This window comes from Bufo bufo, chromosome 5, assembly GCF_905171765.1.
Source record: "Bufo bufo chromosome 5, aBufBuf1.1, whole genome shotgun sequence".
Lineage (NCBI taxonomy): Eukaryota > Metazoa > Chordata > Amphibia > Anura > Bufonidae > Bufo > Bufo bufo.
Window position 1 is genome coordinate 531,955,887 of NC_053393.1, and position 14,142 is coordinate 531,970,028.

Consider the following 14,142-nt stretch of genomic DNA (forward strand, 5'->3'; position numbering starts at 1 on the left):
TGCTACTCAAGCTCCATGGTTGCCAAATTTTGTCCATACAAGTTATCCGGTCCTAAAAGTCTCCAGTGTGAACACAGCAGGGAAGCGTTTCACATGCACAATATATATTTTCATGTGTCTGTGCTGCCACCTAGTGGTAAAATTCAATTATTACACTAGTCATGTAATAAAGTTGCAGGAAAGTTCCTTTACTTTCTCTTATACTTTGCTTTTCAAGTCACCATTTTCACGTTTCTTTGCTCTCAGTGAAAAGGAATATTCTTATTTACATTCAGAGGCTAAAAATCTGTCCATACCCAATACGTCTCACAGCTGTGACTTGTTATCCATCACTATCTATCTCATATCTATCTATCTACAGTGACTTGAAACTTTTCCACATTTTTTCACGTTACACCCACAAACTTACATGTACTTTATTGGGATTTTATGTAGACCAACACAGAGTAGTGAGTATGTGTGACGTGAAAAGAAAATAATACATGGTTTTCAAAAAAATGTTATAAATACAAATCTGTAAAGTGCAGCGTGCATGTGTATTCAGCCCCCTGTACTCGATACTCCTAAATACAATCCAGGGAGACCAACTGCCTTCACAAGTCACCTAATTAGTAAATAGAGTCCATCTGTGTGTAATGTATTCTCAGTATAACTACAGCTATTCTGTGAAGGCCTCAGAGGTTTGTTAGAGAACATTAGTGATCAAACAGCATCATGAAAACCAAGGAACACACCAGACAGGTCAGGGATAAAGTTGTGGAGAAGTGTAAAGCAGGATTAGGTTATAAAAAAAAAAACTATCCCAAGCTCTGAACATCTCGTGGAGCACTGTTCAATCCATGGAAGGAGTATGGCACAACTGCAAACCTACCAAGACGTGGCCGTCCACCTAAACTGACGGCCCAGGCAAGGAGAATACAAATGCACGACACACTTACTAGATTTTTATTTATGAAAAAAAAATACTTACTTACATACTTGTTACTTTGTGTTGGTCTATCACATAAAATCCCAATAAAATATATTTAAGTTTGTGGGTGTGTGGAAAAAGTCAAGGGGTATGAATACTTTTTCAAGGCACTGTATCTATCATTGAGCTAAATCTATCAGCAGCACAGCTCTGCTGTCCTCATAATTTGCTGCAATGACTCAGTGTACACTCACCTAAAGAATTATTAGGAACACCTGTTCTATTTCTCATTAATGCAATTATCTAGTCAACCAATCACATGGCAGTTGCTTCAATGCATTTAGGGGGGGCTCCTGGTCAAGACAATCTCCTGAACTCCAAACTGAATGTCAGAACGGGAAAGAAAGGTGATTTAAGCCATTTTGAGCGTGGCATGGTTGTTGGTGCCAGACGGGCCGGTCTGAGTATTTCACAATCTGCTCAGTTACTGGGATTTTCACGCACAACCATTTCTAGGGTTTACAAAGAATGGTGTGAAAAGGGAAAAACATCCAGTATGCGGCAGTCCTGTGGGCGAAAATGCCTTGTGGATGCTAGAGGTCAGAGGAGAATGGGCCGACTGATTCAAGCTGATAGAAATAACCACTCGTTACAACCGAGGTCTGCAGCAAAGCATTTGTGAAGCCACAACACGCCCAACCTTGAGGCGGATGGGCTACAACAGCAGAAGACCCCACCGGGTACCACTCATCTCCACTACAAATAGGAAAAAGAGGCTACAATTTGCACGAGCTCACCAAAATTGGACTGTTGAAGACTGGAAAAATGTTGCCTGGTCTGATGAGTCTCGATTTCTGTTGAGACATTCAAATGGTAGAGTCCGAATTTGGCGTAAACAGAATGAGAACATGTATCCATCCTCTGATGGCTACTTCCAGCAGGATAATGCACCATGTCACAAAGCTCCAATCATTTCACATTGGTTTCTTGAACATGACAATGAGTTCACTGTACTAAAATGGCCCCCACAGTCACCAGATCTCAACCCAATAGAGCATCTTTGGGATGTGGTGGAACGGGAGCTTCGTGCCCTGGATGTGCATCCCTCAAATCTCCATCAACTGCAAGATGCTATCCTATCAATATGGGCCAACATTTCTAAAGAATGCTATCAGAACCTTGTGGAATCAATGCCACGTAGAATTAAGGCAGTTCTGAAGGCAAAAGGGGGTCCAACACCGTATTAGTATGGGGGCACTAATAATTCTTTAGGTGAGTGTATATCTGTCTGAATTTCAGACTGTTTAGATCCCAGATTTTGGTCTAGACTAGACAGAACTGTAGTAAACCCACCCCCGAGTTCTGAGGGACTTAAAGGGGTTGTCCACTTTTTACTATTGATGACCTATCCTCAGGATAGGTCATCAATATCAGATTGACTATTTGAAGAGAAAGCAGAACTTGTACGAGCGTCAGGGTCAGTATTGGAGGAGTCCCAGTGACCATGGGGGAACCACAGGGATCAGCACTGAAGTGGTTAGAGTCACCATTGGGGTACCACAGGGGTCAATACTGGTGGGGTCATAATTACCAGTGCGTTGCCACAGGGGTCAGTATTGAAGGGGGTCACATTTATCAGTGGGGTCAGTCCTGAAGGTGTTTGAGTAACCAGTGGGGCACCACAAGGGTCAGTGTTGGAGGGGCCACGGTCACCAGTGGGGCACCACAAGGGTCAGTGTTGGAGGGGCCACGGTCACCAGTGGTATACCACAGGAGTGAGTAATGGAGGGTTCACAGTTAGCAGTGGGGTACTGCAGGGGTCAGTATTGGAGGGACCATATTCCCCAGTGAAGGGCTACAGGGGTGAGTATTTGAGGGGTCATGGTCACCAGTGGAGTGCCAAAGTAATGGAGGGTTCACAGTTACCAGAGGGATACCACAAGGGTCCGTATGGGACCCTCTTCTTTTTAACACATGTATTAATGACCTTGTGGAGGGCTTACATAGTGGAATTTCCCGAATGGCAGTGAGAAGAGAGTCCAGATCATCTGATGAGAAGCAGTATTTTCGCTGCTCTTCATAGGATGTGGAGGGTAAAGAATCTATTTCTTCTTCATCTCCTTCATCCGACTGAGTATATTGTACATCCATATCCTCTGAGTCGGGATCTGAGACCTCTCTAGGTCTCTTAGCTTTCAGGGTATGACCAACATTTGGAGGGGGCACAAGGGAGGTCACAGAAGCTTTTACTTCTTCCTTATAATTGCTCTAAGGTCCGTTAATACAATTGATACAATCCGCGCATAATTTTGTTGCGTATCTTGATGCCTTTTGTTGCAGGTAGCACATCTTTTAGGCTCCACCTTATGAGTAGTCTCTTTGCCTCCCTAGGAAACATGACGAGCAATTTTCTTTAGAATAATTATTTTTTTAAAACCAAGTCTGGTTTTCTACTCCCATGACCCTGGACAGGAGGCTCTGGGGATCGCTCTCTCCTAATAGAGCTGGAGGAAGCCATAATGTCAGGACCCTGCTGCTAAGCCCCCTCTGGTTTAGATGCCCTCAGCGCTTACCCCTCCTGTTGCCGCGATGCTCCTCCTCTTCCTTTCCGGTACTCATCCTAAGAGAGTCAACCGGATGGGACACGAGGCCGGTAAGCCAGGCCTCAAGCGTCCCATGCCATGAAAAACGCTGTAGGGCGCCGCCATCTTGTTTCCGGGCGCCTTGTGTGGAGAGCACTTGCGTTCCAGCCGCTGGATGAATCCACTATGGACGCCTCCATCTTACTTCCGGCTGCCCTTACTTGCGGCCCTTAGTGATCGTGATGAGGAGGAGCAAGCCTGGAGCCCACAGCCCCACCGGGGTTGCGGCTACCGATCCCCCCCGCCCGCGGCTGTATATTCCGACCTTGAAATCAGCCATTTGGCCGTCAGGTACCGGAAGGGATGGGGAAGCTAAGGGACACCCCGTCTAGGAGGTTTTAGCCGGGCATCAAGAGGAGGAAGGAGAGGAACATGTCCCCCCGATCCCGGCCTCCGCCCTGGACCAAATATTCTAGAGACCTCATCTCTGCCCCATCCATTATTGGGACAGGACAAACACTGGTGTGTGGGGGGGGGGGGGACTTTTAACCTCTCTCCGTTTCCTGTCCCAATTGTGGTCGGGGAGACGTCCTCCATGTGGTGCTGTCATGGAGGACGTCCTGGAAAACAACGTTACAAACACCACGTTTGGGACTTTTTAAATGCCATCGTGACAATTACGCCGCCCCTGCCACTTTCCAAAAAAGGGGTGTGAGAAGAGAGGGCAAGAAACATTGGGGGACATTTACTAAGCATGTTACACTAGAATTATGGCGTAAAATGCAACAAAAAGAATTTCGTTTTGATTTGCGCCGAATATATCAAACAGTTTTCTCCAGAATTTTCACCATAAAGAATGCATCACGCCAGAAAAGGGTTATAAATGTCAAAGTGGGCGGGGCTAACAAATTGGCGCATATTACACCTCATTTATCATCCTCTTATCAGCAGAAATGTCTCAAATTGTAGCGGACAATGAAGTGACCGGTGAGTATCAAAACGGGATGAATACATTTTTCTCTCTCTAAAAACCAGCATTCTGTCAGTGAATTAGTTTAGGGCTCTCACTAAGAGTATTGCAGGTTGCATATCAAAGAGGTCGCAATAACGCAATAACGCCTGTACAAGCGTCACTGACGCCCGTTCAGGCCATTTTACTCCCTGGAAAAAGTCTAAGTCGTAGCAAGAAGCCTTAAGGCCTGGTTCACACCTGAGCGTTTTACAGTGCGGTCCTACGCGCTGTAAAACTCTCAATGGGCATTGTTCTCACCTTTACGCGCTGTAAAACGCCCCACGCCCAAAGAAGTACAGGAGCGTATTGTCACGCGTTCGCGCCCATAGACTTCAACGGGAAGGTTATCGTACATGGCCCAGAACTGTCCTCTTTGCTGTCGGTTCGCAATCACAGGATGGACCCAGAACCGTCGCCTGCTCAGTCTCCTTCTCCTCAAACGCATTATATGCACTGCTGCAACTATAAACACACAGGAAAGGGCGATGGTGCTCCGCAGGAAGGCTCTTTCATTGGACGCCTCTGTGGTCAATCGCAAGAACGTGCGTTTCCTATTTCCAAAAACGAGCAGTAATACGCCCTCGAAAACGTCCGACTAAAACGCGTGTATCAAATACGCTCAAGTGTGAACCAGGCCTTAGACTTTTCCCCTACATTCAGCAGCAAGCGATGCTGCCTGTTCCTGAAATGACCAATTTACTATTGGTTGGTTTGGGCGGACGCCGGAGCGATACAGCGCCCTGCAGCATGGGAAGGAGGAGGGGCCGGCTCCTGGGAGTTTCTACAGTGAGGAGAGCGGGCGCGCTGCACAAGGACCCCGGGAAACATGGCGGCGGAGGATCTAAAGAGGACTCCTCAGAGGTGACAGACAGCTCCGGACATCAAGGTGACAGCAGTGTGTAATGTAGTGTGTGATCATCACTGCACCACATACATCACACACTGCACCACATACATCACACACTGCACCACATACAACACACACTGCACCACATACATCACACACTGCACCACATACATCACACACTGCACCACATACACCACACACTGCACCACATACATCACACACTGCACCACATACATGACACACTGCACCACATACATCACACACTGCACCACATACATCACACACTGCACCACATACATCACACACTGCACCACATACATCACACACTGCACCACATACACCACACACACCACACACTGCACCACATACATGACACACTGCACCACATACAACACACACTGCACACATCACACACTGCACCACATACATCACACACTGCACCACATACATCACACACTGCACCACATACATCACACACTGCACCACATACACCACACACTGCACCACATACATCACACACTGCACCACATACATGACACACTGCACCACATACATCACACACTGCACCACATACATCACACACTGCACCACATACATCACACACTGCACCACATACATCACACACTGCACCACATACATCACACACTGCACCACATACATCACACACTGCACCACATACATCACACACTGCACCACATACATCACACACTGCACCACATACATGACACACTGCACCACATACATGACACACTGCACCACATACATGACACACTGCACCACATACATGACACACTGCACCACATACATCACATACCTGTATACATCATCACACTGCACCGCATACATCACACACTGATGCATGTGGTGTACATAGTGCACTGTATAGTGAATGCAGGCTAAAGTACAGGGTTAATTCCGCTATATTGGACTGGACTTTATCACGTCGCTATAACTGATGGTATTTAGATTAGTAATGGTTCCTGCATAAATCCCCACCTCTCAGGCCACGTTCACACCAGCGCTATTTATTTCTGTTGTTCTGCTCCGTTAGATGAGCGCTGGATCGGGCACATAAGGGTGGGGGTTATTGTCCACATACACAAAAACCGTATACATTAACGGACGCCTCAGACAGACGCCATACTGTGGCATCCGTCACCATGGAGTTCCATTGTAAAAAAAGTATACCTTTTTTTGCAGAACTGGAACGTGTAGTGCACCACATTTTTCCAATCTGCAAGGTGGTTCAGCAAAAAAACATAAAGGCTAACGTATACTTTTTTTACAATGGAAATCTGTGGTGACGGATGCAGCAGAATGGCGTCTGTCTGAGGCGTCTGACAATGTGATGTGAGCCCGGCCTGACAGGGAAGAAGCTGAGCAGACTCCGCCGACTATGAAGCAGTGCGTTCAGTGTCCGATCACGAGTCTTTTAGAAAGTCCTGCGCACAGTACGAGGCTTTTTTCTCTTGTCTTTTGACAGAATCTGCAACAGAGGCTCCGAACGCAGATGGGAGCGAGCGCAGGCCTCCGGATTATGCATCTGTATTACTGCACCTATCGTACTCCTCCTCGGGTAGAAATACTCCTCAAAAATGGTCAGAGGAGTATTTTTACTCTTCTGGAAAAAAGGTAGTGCGACCTCTGCCTGCAATACTCTTATTTTGTTTCTCTTAGGCCTCCTGCACACGAACATTGTGTGCCCGCGGCCGTATTGCGGCCGGCATACGGCGGGTCTGCAAGACACGGGCACCGGCCCCCGTGTGCACTCCGCATCACAGATGCGGACCCATTCACTTGAATGGGTCCGCAATCACGGACATGCGGAAAGGAAGCACGGATCGGAACCCCATGGAAGCACTACGGACTGCTTCCGTGTGGTGTTTCTGTCCGTGCCTCCGCCGCACCGCGAAAAAATAGAACTTGTGGAAATGTCGCAAATATGCTTCAAAAGTCGCAAGTTTGGTCTGGCAGGGTTGGCTGAAATGGCACATTTCTGTTTTAAAAAAGTCGCATTTTCGTGCTATTGGCATTAAAATGTCGCAAATCGAGAGAAATTGGTGAATAATCAAGTTTATATTTTTTTAAAAGTCACATTTTAAAATGTTGATATACGAGATGAAACAAATCACCACTTTTGATTTTTAATGTTAGTATTTATTTGGCGCAAATTACGCCATTATTGATAGATGTCCCCCATTTTTTCTTCATTTGTGCCAGTTTTCTGGCGCAAATGAAGACAGAAATCTACCATAGCGCCAAGCTAAATTTCATTCTGGCGCACGGACTTGCCATAAATGAGCTGCCTCCTCCGGCCGCGCACGAGTACCGGTATATTCGACCCTATAGTTATAACAGCCTTTGCACAAATCAGTAATACATGTGACCTTATGAAACCTGGCGGCATCGTCGCCACCTTCCCGCGGCCTGTCCTTCTCCTGTCTGTTCTGAGACCATCTCTGTCATCAAAAAAATCCTTCTAGTGTAAAACTGAAATTAAAAGACAGGAAGGGGGAAGAGGAGGGGGATGAAGCTGCAGCAACAGGCTAAGAGGAGGTGGAGAAGCTGGGAGAGGCATGTGATTGGCTCTGACATCACACCAGGAAGACCCCGCCCACTCATCAAGCACGGTAAGAGAACATGTACATTTAGAAGAACCGGGGGAGAAATGGGGGGGAAATAAAAATAAAAAACACCTGCGCTTCACGTAATACACATCTGCAGCCGCCTGTGGAGGAGCTTTCCTCATACAATGATTCTGCATTGTCTATAGATAACTGGACTTCCCCTTTAAGAAGCAGAGAGCAGCGAGTACCTCCCATTCCTTCACGAAGAGCTTGGCTTCAGCGTGACCAACGTCCTTGTGTCTCCTGAACTCGTCCTTCACATACTGATCTCCCAGCGCTCTCAGGTGCAGCGGTAACGTCCGGTGCAGCAGGAGGATCTTCTTGTACAGAGATCTCACCTGGGAGACGTGAGAAGACATCCTCAAGGCAGATCTGCAGACAAGAGACGTCTATAAAGGGACAGCGCAATGGTGGAAAAATGACAGATACAGGAAACTGAAAGCTGGCAGCCATCGTCCCCCGGTGATGAGCAGAGAAAGGACATTCTATTGCTGGCACACTTATGGAGGAGCTAGCTGGCTGACACTGTTATGGGGAGGATAGATAGACAGCAGTCTCATGGGATGGATGGATGGCTGGCACTGCTAGGGGGAAAGCTGGCACTCTTATGGGAGGTGGCACTCTTAGGGGGCTCCTGGATGGCTGGCACTGCTAGAGGGAAAGCTGGCACTCTTATGGGAGGTGGCACTCTTAGGGGGCTCCTGGATGGATGGCACTGTTAGGGAGAAGGTGGCACTCGTATGGGAGGTGGCACTCTTAGGGGGCTCCTGGATGGCTGGCACTGCTAGGGGGAAAGCTGGCACTCTTATGGGAGGTGGCACTCTTAGGGGGCTCCTGGATGGCTGGCACTGCTAGGGGAAAGCTGGCACTCTTATGGGAGGTGGCACTCTTAGGGGGCTCCTGGATGGATGGCACTGTTAGGGAGAAGGTGGTGTAAATGAGAACACTGTATAGTAATTAGACACAAGGGGCCATTCACTTTCCTAATGAGCGATATAAGAAGGCGTTGGGCCCCGCACCGCTCCCCGGCAGCTATCACACAGCAGAAGAGCTGGTGCTTTGTACCAATATATAAATATATTAGTATTAAGCACACTGCCCCCATACCTATCTCAGTGTCTTGTGTGGGGTAGTGGCACTCGATTTAGACACTAACTGGTAAATGGGCACAGACGCTCCACCTGCCACATTGCTACAAACCTCGACAAAGCCTGGATTCAGTCAGAACTCACCGCGCTCCACTGCCCCCCGACCCCTCACTGTGACTGTGCTGCACATCGGTCACTTAGAGGAGCCTGCTGGGTGCTGAGGGAGGCTGATGACTGGCATTATGAGGGCGTCTAGCAGGGGGTAGCTGTAGGGGGTTCAGGGGTAGCAGTTACAGCCAGCCCTGGTGCCTTAAGGGATGGCACAATGTTATCAATGGCACAGGGCAGGTGGGGGCTGGTTACAGAATTTGCACCGGGGGCCCACATCTCCGGCATTACTGGGTTCGGGGGCACATAGGAGCCCAGCACTATAGGGGACGTCTGTGACTGACGCTCCGGGACGGGGGTGTCTGTAGCTCTAATGTTGGAGACGGAAGGGAGCGCTCTTTGCCTGAGGGCCTTTGGCTATGCCTCTGCGGCTGACAATCCGGGGGGGTCTGAATGGTGTATCTGACGCTCCGGGGAAGGGGGCGTCCCGCGGCTGACGCTCCGGGGAAGGGGGCGTCCCGCGGTTGACGCTCCGGGGAAGGGGCCGTCCCGCGGCTGACGCTCCGGGGAAGGGGCCGTCCCGCGGCTGACGCTCCGGGGAAGGGGGCGTCCCGCGGCTGACGCTCCGGGGAAGGGGGCGTCCCGCGGCTGACGCTCCGGGGAAGGGGGCGTCCCGCGGCTGACGCTCCGGGGAAGGGGGCGTCCCGCGGCTGACGCTCCGGGGAAGGGGGCGTCCCTCGGTTGACGCTCCGGGGAAGGGGGAGTCCCGCGGTTGCCGCTCCGGGGAAGGGGGCGTCCCGCGGCTGACGCTCCGGGGAAAGGGCATGTGCCTGCTTATGCTGAGTATCTATGCCTATGTTCTGGAAGGCCATATGTGGTGGGTACCTGTGGCTGACACTGTGGGGGGCACCCTGTTCTGTACAACCTTTTTATTCACTTATTCAATCAATCTTTTCTTATGTCAGGGTGCTGTTATCTTATGCCGCCATCTTGTGCTCTATGCACCGTGCAAACAAGCAGAGTGTAATATAATATAACGATGTAACCGCAGGACACAAACGTACAAAGTAAAAAACTCACCAGAAACGCGATTTTCTTCTCGTTCGTTAGTTTTGACCTTTGCGGGCACTGTACCTCCGGCTGCAGAACGTCACATGATCACAGAGGCGCCGTCCACACACAGGAAGTAGCAGAGACGCCATATTTATTGTGGGCAGAATACTTGATAAAAGGGAACAATTCCAGCAGTGAGCAGTAGATGGCGTGCGGCAGATAATAGCGCTGCAGCCATGTCATCAGAACTCATGAGAAATGGGTGCCCCTTACATAGCTGCTGCCTAGAATGGTGTGCTGAGACTTGTAGTTCTCCAAGAGAAAGCCACAGGGTGCTCACCCTATTTTATGTATACTGAACAGAATATCAATTCACACCAGGCTGCCGTGTGACGCGCTTTTGTCATATATCCCTAACCGAATAATTAACCCCTTCAGGGCGGTCATTTTTTTATATTTAGGGGCCTCACAACATTTTTTTTCTTTTCCTCACCCTTTCACTGCAGGCAGCAGTGTCGTGTTTAACCCTCAGTGACTGAACTTCAATTTTCAAGTTTCTGTGTTTTCCTTTTTTTCTTTCCCGCCTTAAAAGAGCCGTAACATTTTTACTTTTCCGTTCACATAGCCGTATGGCGGCTTCTTTTTTGCAGAACAATTTGTATCTTTAATGGCGCTGTTTCATTTACCATCGCTTGTATTGGAAAATGAAAAAACAAAATTCTTTGTGGGATGAAATTGAAAAAGAAAACCGCAGTTCTGCCATTATGTTTTTATGGTGTTCCTAGAGTGCTAAAAATCACCACAACTTCTTGCCTGGGACGCCCGCAGCATGCTCCGCAGATGGTGTCGGGGACACGGGACCCAGGGGAGTATTCATTTTTTAACACTTTTTTATTTTTATTTTTATTTTTTAAACTGGGGACATTATAGGGCGTTACTGGGGTCACTATGGGGAAATGTTAACTGGGAGCTCTATAGGGGGCATTATTATTGGTGGCAACACTATAGGGGGCATTATTATCTGGTGGCAGCACTTTAGAGGACATTATAATTGGTGGAGGCACTATAGGGGGCATTATTATTGGTGGCAACACTATAGGGGGCATTATTATCTGGTGGCAGCACTTTAGAGGACATTATAATTGGTGGAGGCACTATAGGGGGCATTATTATTGGTGGCGGCACTATAGGGGGCATTATTATTGGTGGTGGCACTATAGGGGACATTTTAATTGGTGGCAACACTATAGGGGGCATTATTATTGGTGGAAGCACTAGAGGGGCATTATTATTGGTGGCGGCACTATAGGGGGCATTATTATTGGTGGCGGCACTATAGGGGGCATTATTATTGGTGGCAACACTATAGGGGGCATTATTATTGGTGGCAACACTATAGGGGGCATTATTATTGGTGGCGGCACTATAGGGGTTATTATTATTGGTGGCGGCACTATAGGGGGTATTATTATTGGTGGCGGCACTATAGGGGGTATTATTATTGGTGGCGGCACTATAGGGGGTATTATTATTGGTGGCGGCACTATAGGGGGCATTATTGGTGGCGGTGTTAGAGGGGCATTAATATTGGTGGCGAAACTATAGGGGGCATTATTTTTGGTGGCGGCATTATAGGGGCATTATTATTTGTGGCAGCACGCTAGGGGGCATTATTATTGGTGGCGGCACTATAGGGGGCATTATTGGTGGCGGTGTTATAGGGTGCATTATTATTGGTGGTGGCACTATAGGGGGCATTTTTTGTGGCGGCACTATAGGGGGCATTATTGGTGGCGGTGTTATAGGGAGCATTATAATTGGTGGCAGCATTATAGGGGCATTATAATTGGTGGCAGCATTATAGGGGCATTATTATAATTGTTGGGGGCATTATTTCTGGAGGTGCTATGGGGCAATATTAATACTTGGGGCAATATAAGGGGCATTATGACATGGTGTACTATAGGGGGTATTATTACTTCTGGGGCACTATTTTCCTGGAGTAAAGTATTTAGGATATTGGAGAGTGCAGCGAGCACAGCATTGGGGTGTTCAGGAGGAGCCAGGGATGTAAAAGCGAGGAACCTAAGATGTCTGTGGCAAACTGCAGACAAGACACAGCTGAAAGAAGTCGTCATGGCGGTCTGGTCTGAATGGAGAAGATGAGGAAAGAGAATATTTACATCAGAGGAGACATCACTGCAGGTAATGGGTATGTAGTGCTAAATTCTCCTGAAAGACTATGCAGCATGCTGAAGATAGGGATGTGTAGCGAGGGGATGGGCATGTCCGGGGTGGGCCTTTAGGTGTCGGGGGAAGGACCTACAAACTTGTTCTTTTCTGTTTCTGCATAGCAGAGCAAGCTCCATAAAGACATGGTCGGGAACTTGGGTGAGTTTTGGTGTAGAAGAACTTAACTGACCGCACAGAGTCCTGACCTCAATCCAGTTCCATCCTTTAACTGCCACAAGCCCTATCTGTTCTTAGAAACAATGAGCGTTATAGAGAGAGAGCTGCAGCAGAAAGAACACGCCCTTTGAGCTGTGATAAGGAGAGAGCTGCAGAAGAAAGGATATGGCCCCTGAGCTGTGATAGGGAGAGAGCTGTAGAAAGGTCACAACCCTTGAGCTCTGATAGGCAGAGAGCTGCAGCAAAAAGAACACGCCCTTTGAGCTGTGATAGGGAGAGAGCTGCAGCAGAAAGGTCACAACCCCTGAGCTGTAATAGGGAGAGAGCTGCAGCAGAAAGGACGCACTCCCTGAGCTGTGATAAGTAGAGAGCTGCAGCAGAAAGGACATGCCCTCTGAGAGGAAACACACGCCCCTGAGCTGCTAGCTTGAAATAAATCTAGAAGATCAATGAATGGGGAGATCTCTGGATCCATGTGAGGTACAGCGCTGCTTCTAGCTTTGTTAGAAAGGTATTGTCCTATATGAATTAATTATGGGATAGCCCTGTTAACTGTTTAAGTGCCGTTTTCCTTGATCCCACAGGTGCAGCTGAGTATTACAGTCATCCTCTTACAGTCCATTATGGAGCCTGAATTTCCTATGGCCTGTGGGGTTAATGTAATTTTTATGAAAGGTCAGCGGCTGGCCAGACGTGAACCAGCTACGCCCATCCACCCCAAAACCGTGGCCGTGTTCCTGGCAGCCTTGCTAGAAGAACATACGGGGAATTCGCTAAACGGTCCGGCCACACTGTTGGACCAGGACGCCACTGTGCAGGGGATGCATCTCTACACCAGTGCTGTGGGCCCTTCAGTGGCGTCCCTGAGATCCCTGTGATAGGCCTTCACTTTATAAGATGCCCCTTTAATGGAAAATCCATCTTAAAGGGGCTGTCCGCTTTAAACCATGCTGATTGGTGGGGGAATGGTGGCCCCTATTTTTCTTAATACAGACCTCATACATTAATCTCATGCAACCAAGCTATGCTATACATATGCTATGGGCCCTAAAAAATACAAGGGCCACACTAGGTTTTCTTCCTACCTTATTTTGACAGATGGTGAGCAGCGGGGTCCCCTTTCCATAGGGGATACTGTAGGAAAACCAGCTGACTGCTACATAATAACAGCTCAACTGGTCACATGTCTGACAACAGGGTGGAGCTCAACTGCTGTCTGTTACCAAGGGCGACCGACAGACTTTTGAGAGCGGCTCTGTACAGGAATGAAGAAAATGACATAAAATAACTCCAAATCGGTCCAAAACCAATAAAGTGAAGTATTTGGAAAGTTGCTCGACTCGTTCTGTAGATTCAGTCCATGAAAGAAGAATTACACTTTAATAATATAAGTAATAATTATTATCCCTTCAATAAAAACTTACTGAAAAGCGTTCTGAACCGCGGCCAATGTAATCACATCACGACATCTCCCCTCCCCCCTTCCCATTAATTATAGATTCTATT

At 48.1% G+C, this 14,142-nt stretch overlaps 1 protein-coding gene across 1 annotated transcript in view; it reads right to left on the reverse strand.

The window, feature by feature from the left end:
* Positions 1–10,374, reverse strand: part of SDHAF3 (succinate dehydrogenase complex assembly factor 3) — a 41,960-nt gene extending 31,586 nt beyond the window's left edge. Inside the window, exons 1-2 of the mRNA XM_040433147.1 lie at positions 10,255–10,374; positions 8,167–8,350 (exon numbers count right to left, since the gene is read on the reverse strand). Of these exons, the coding sequence (XP_040289081.1) occupies positions 8,167–8,337 (171 nt within the window). The 5' untranslated portion in view covers positions 8,338–8,350; positions 10,255–10,374. The remainder of the gene's footprint in view (positions 1–8,166; positions 8,351–10,254) is intronic.
* Between the last annotated feature and the right edge of the window lie 3,768 nt (positions 10,375–14,142).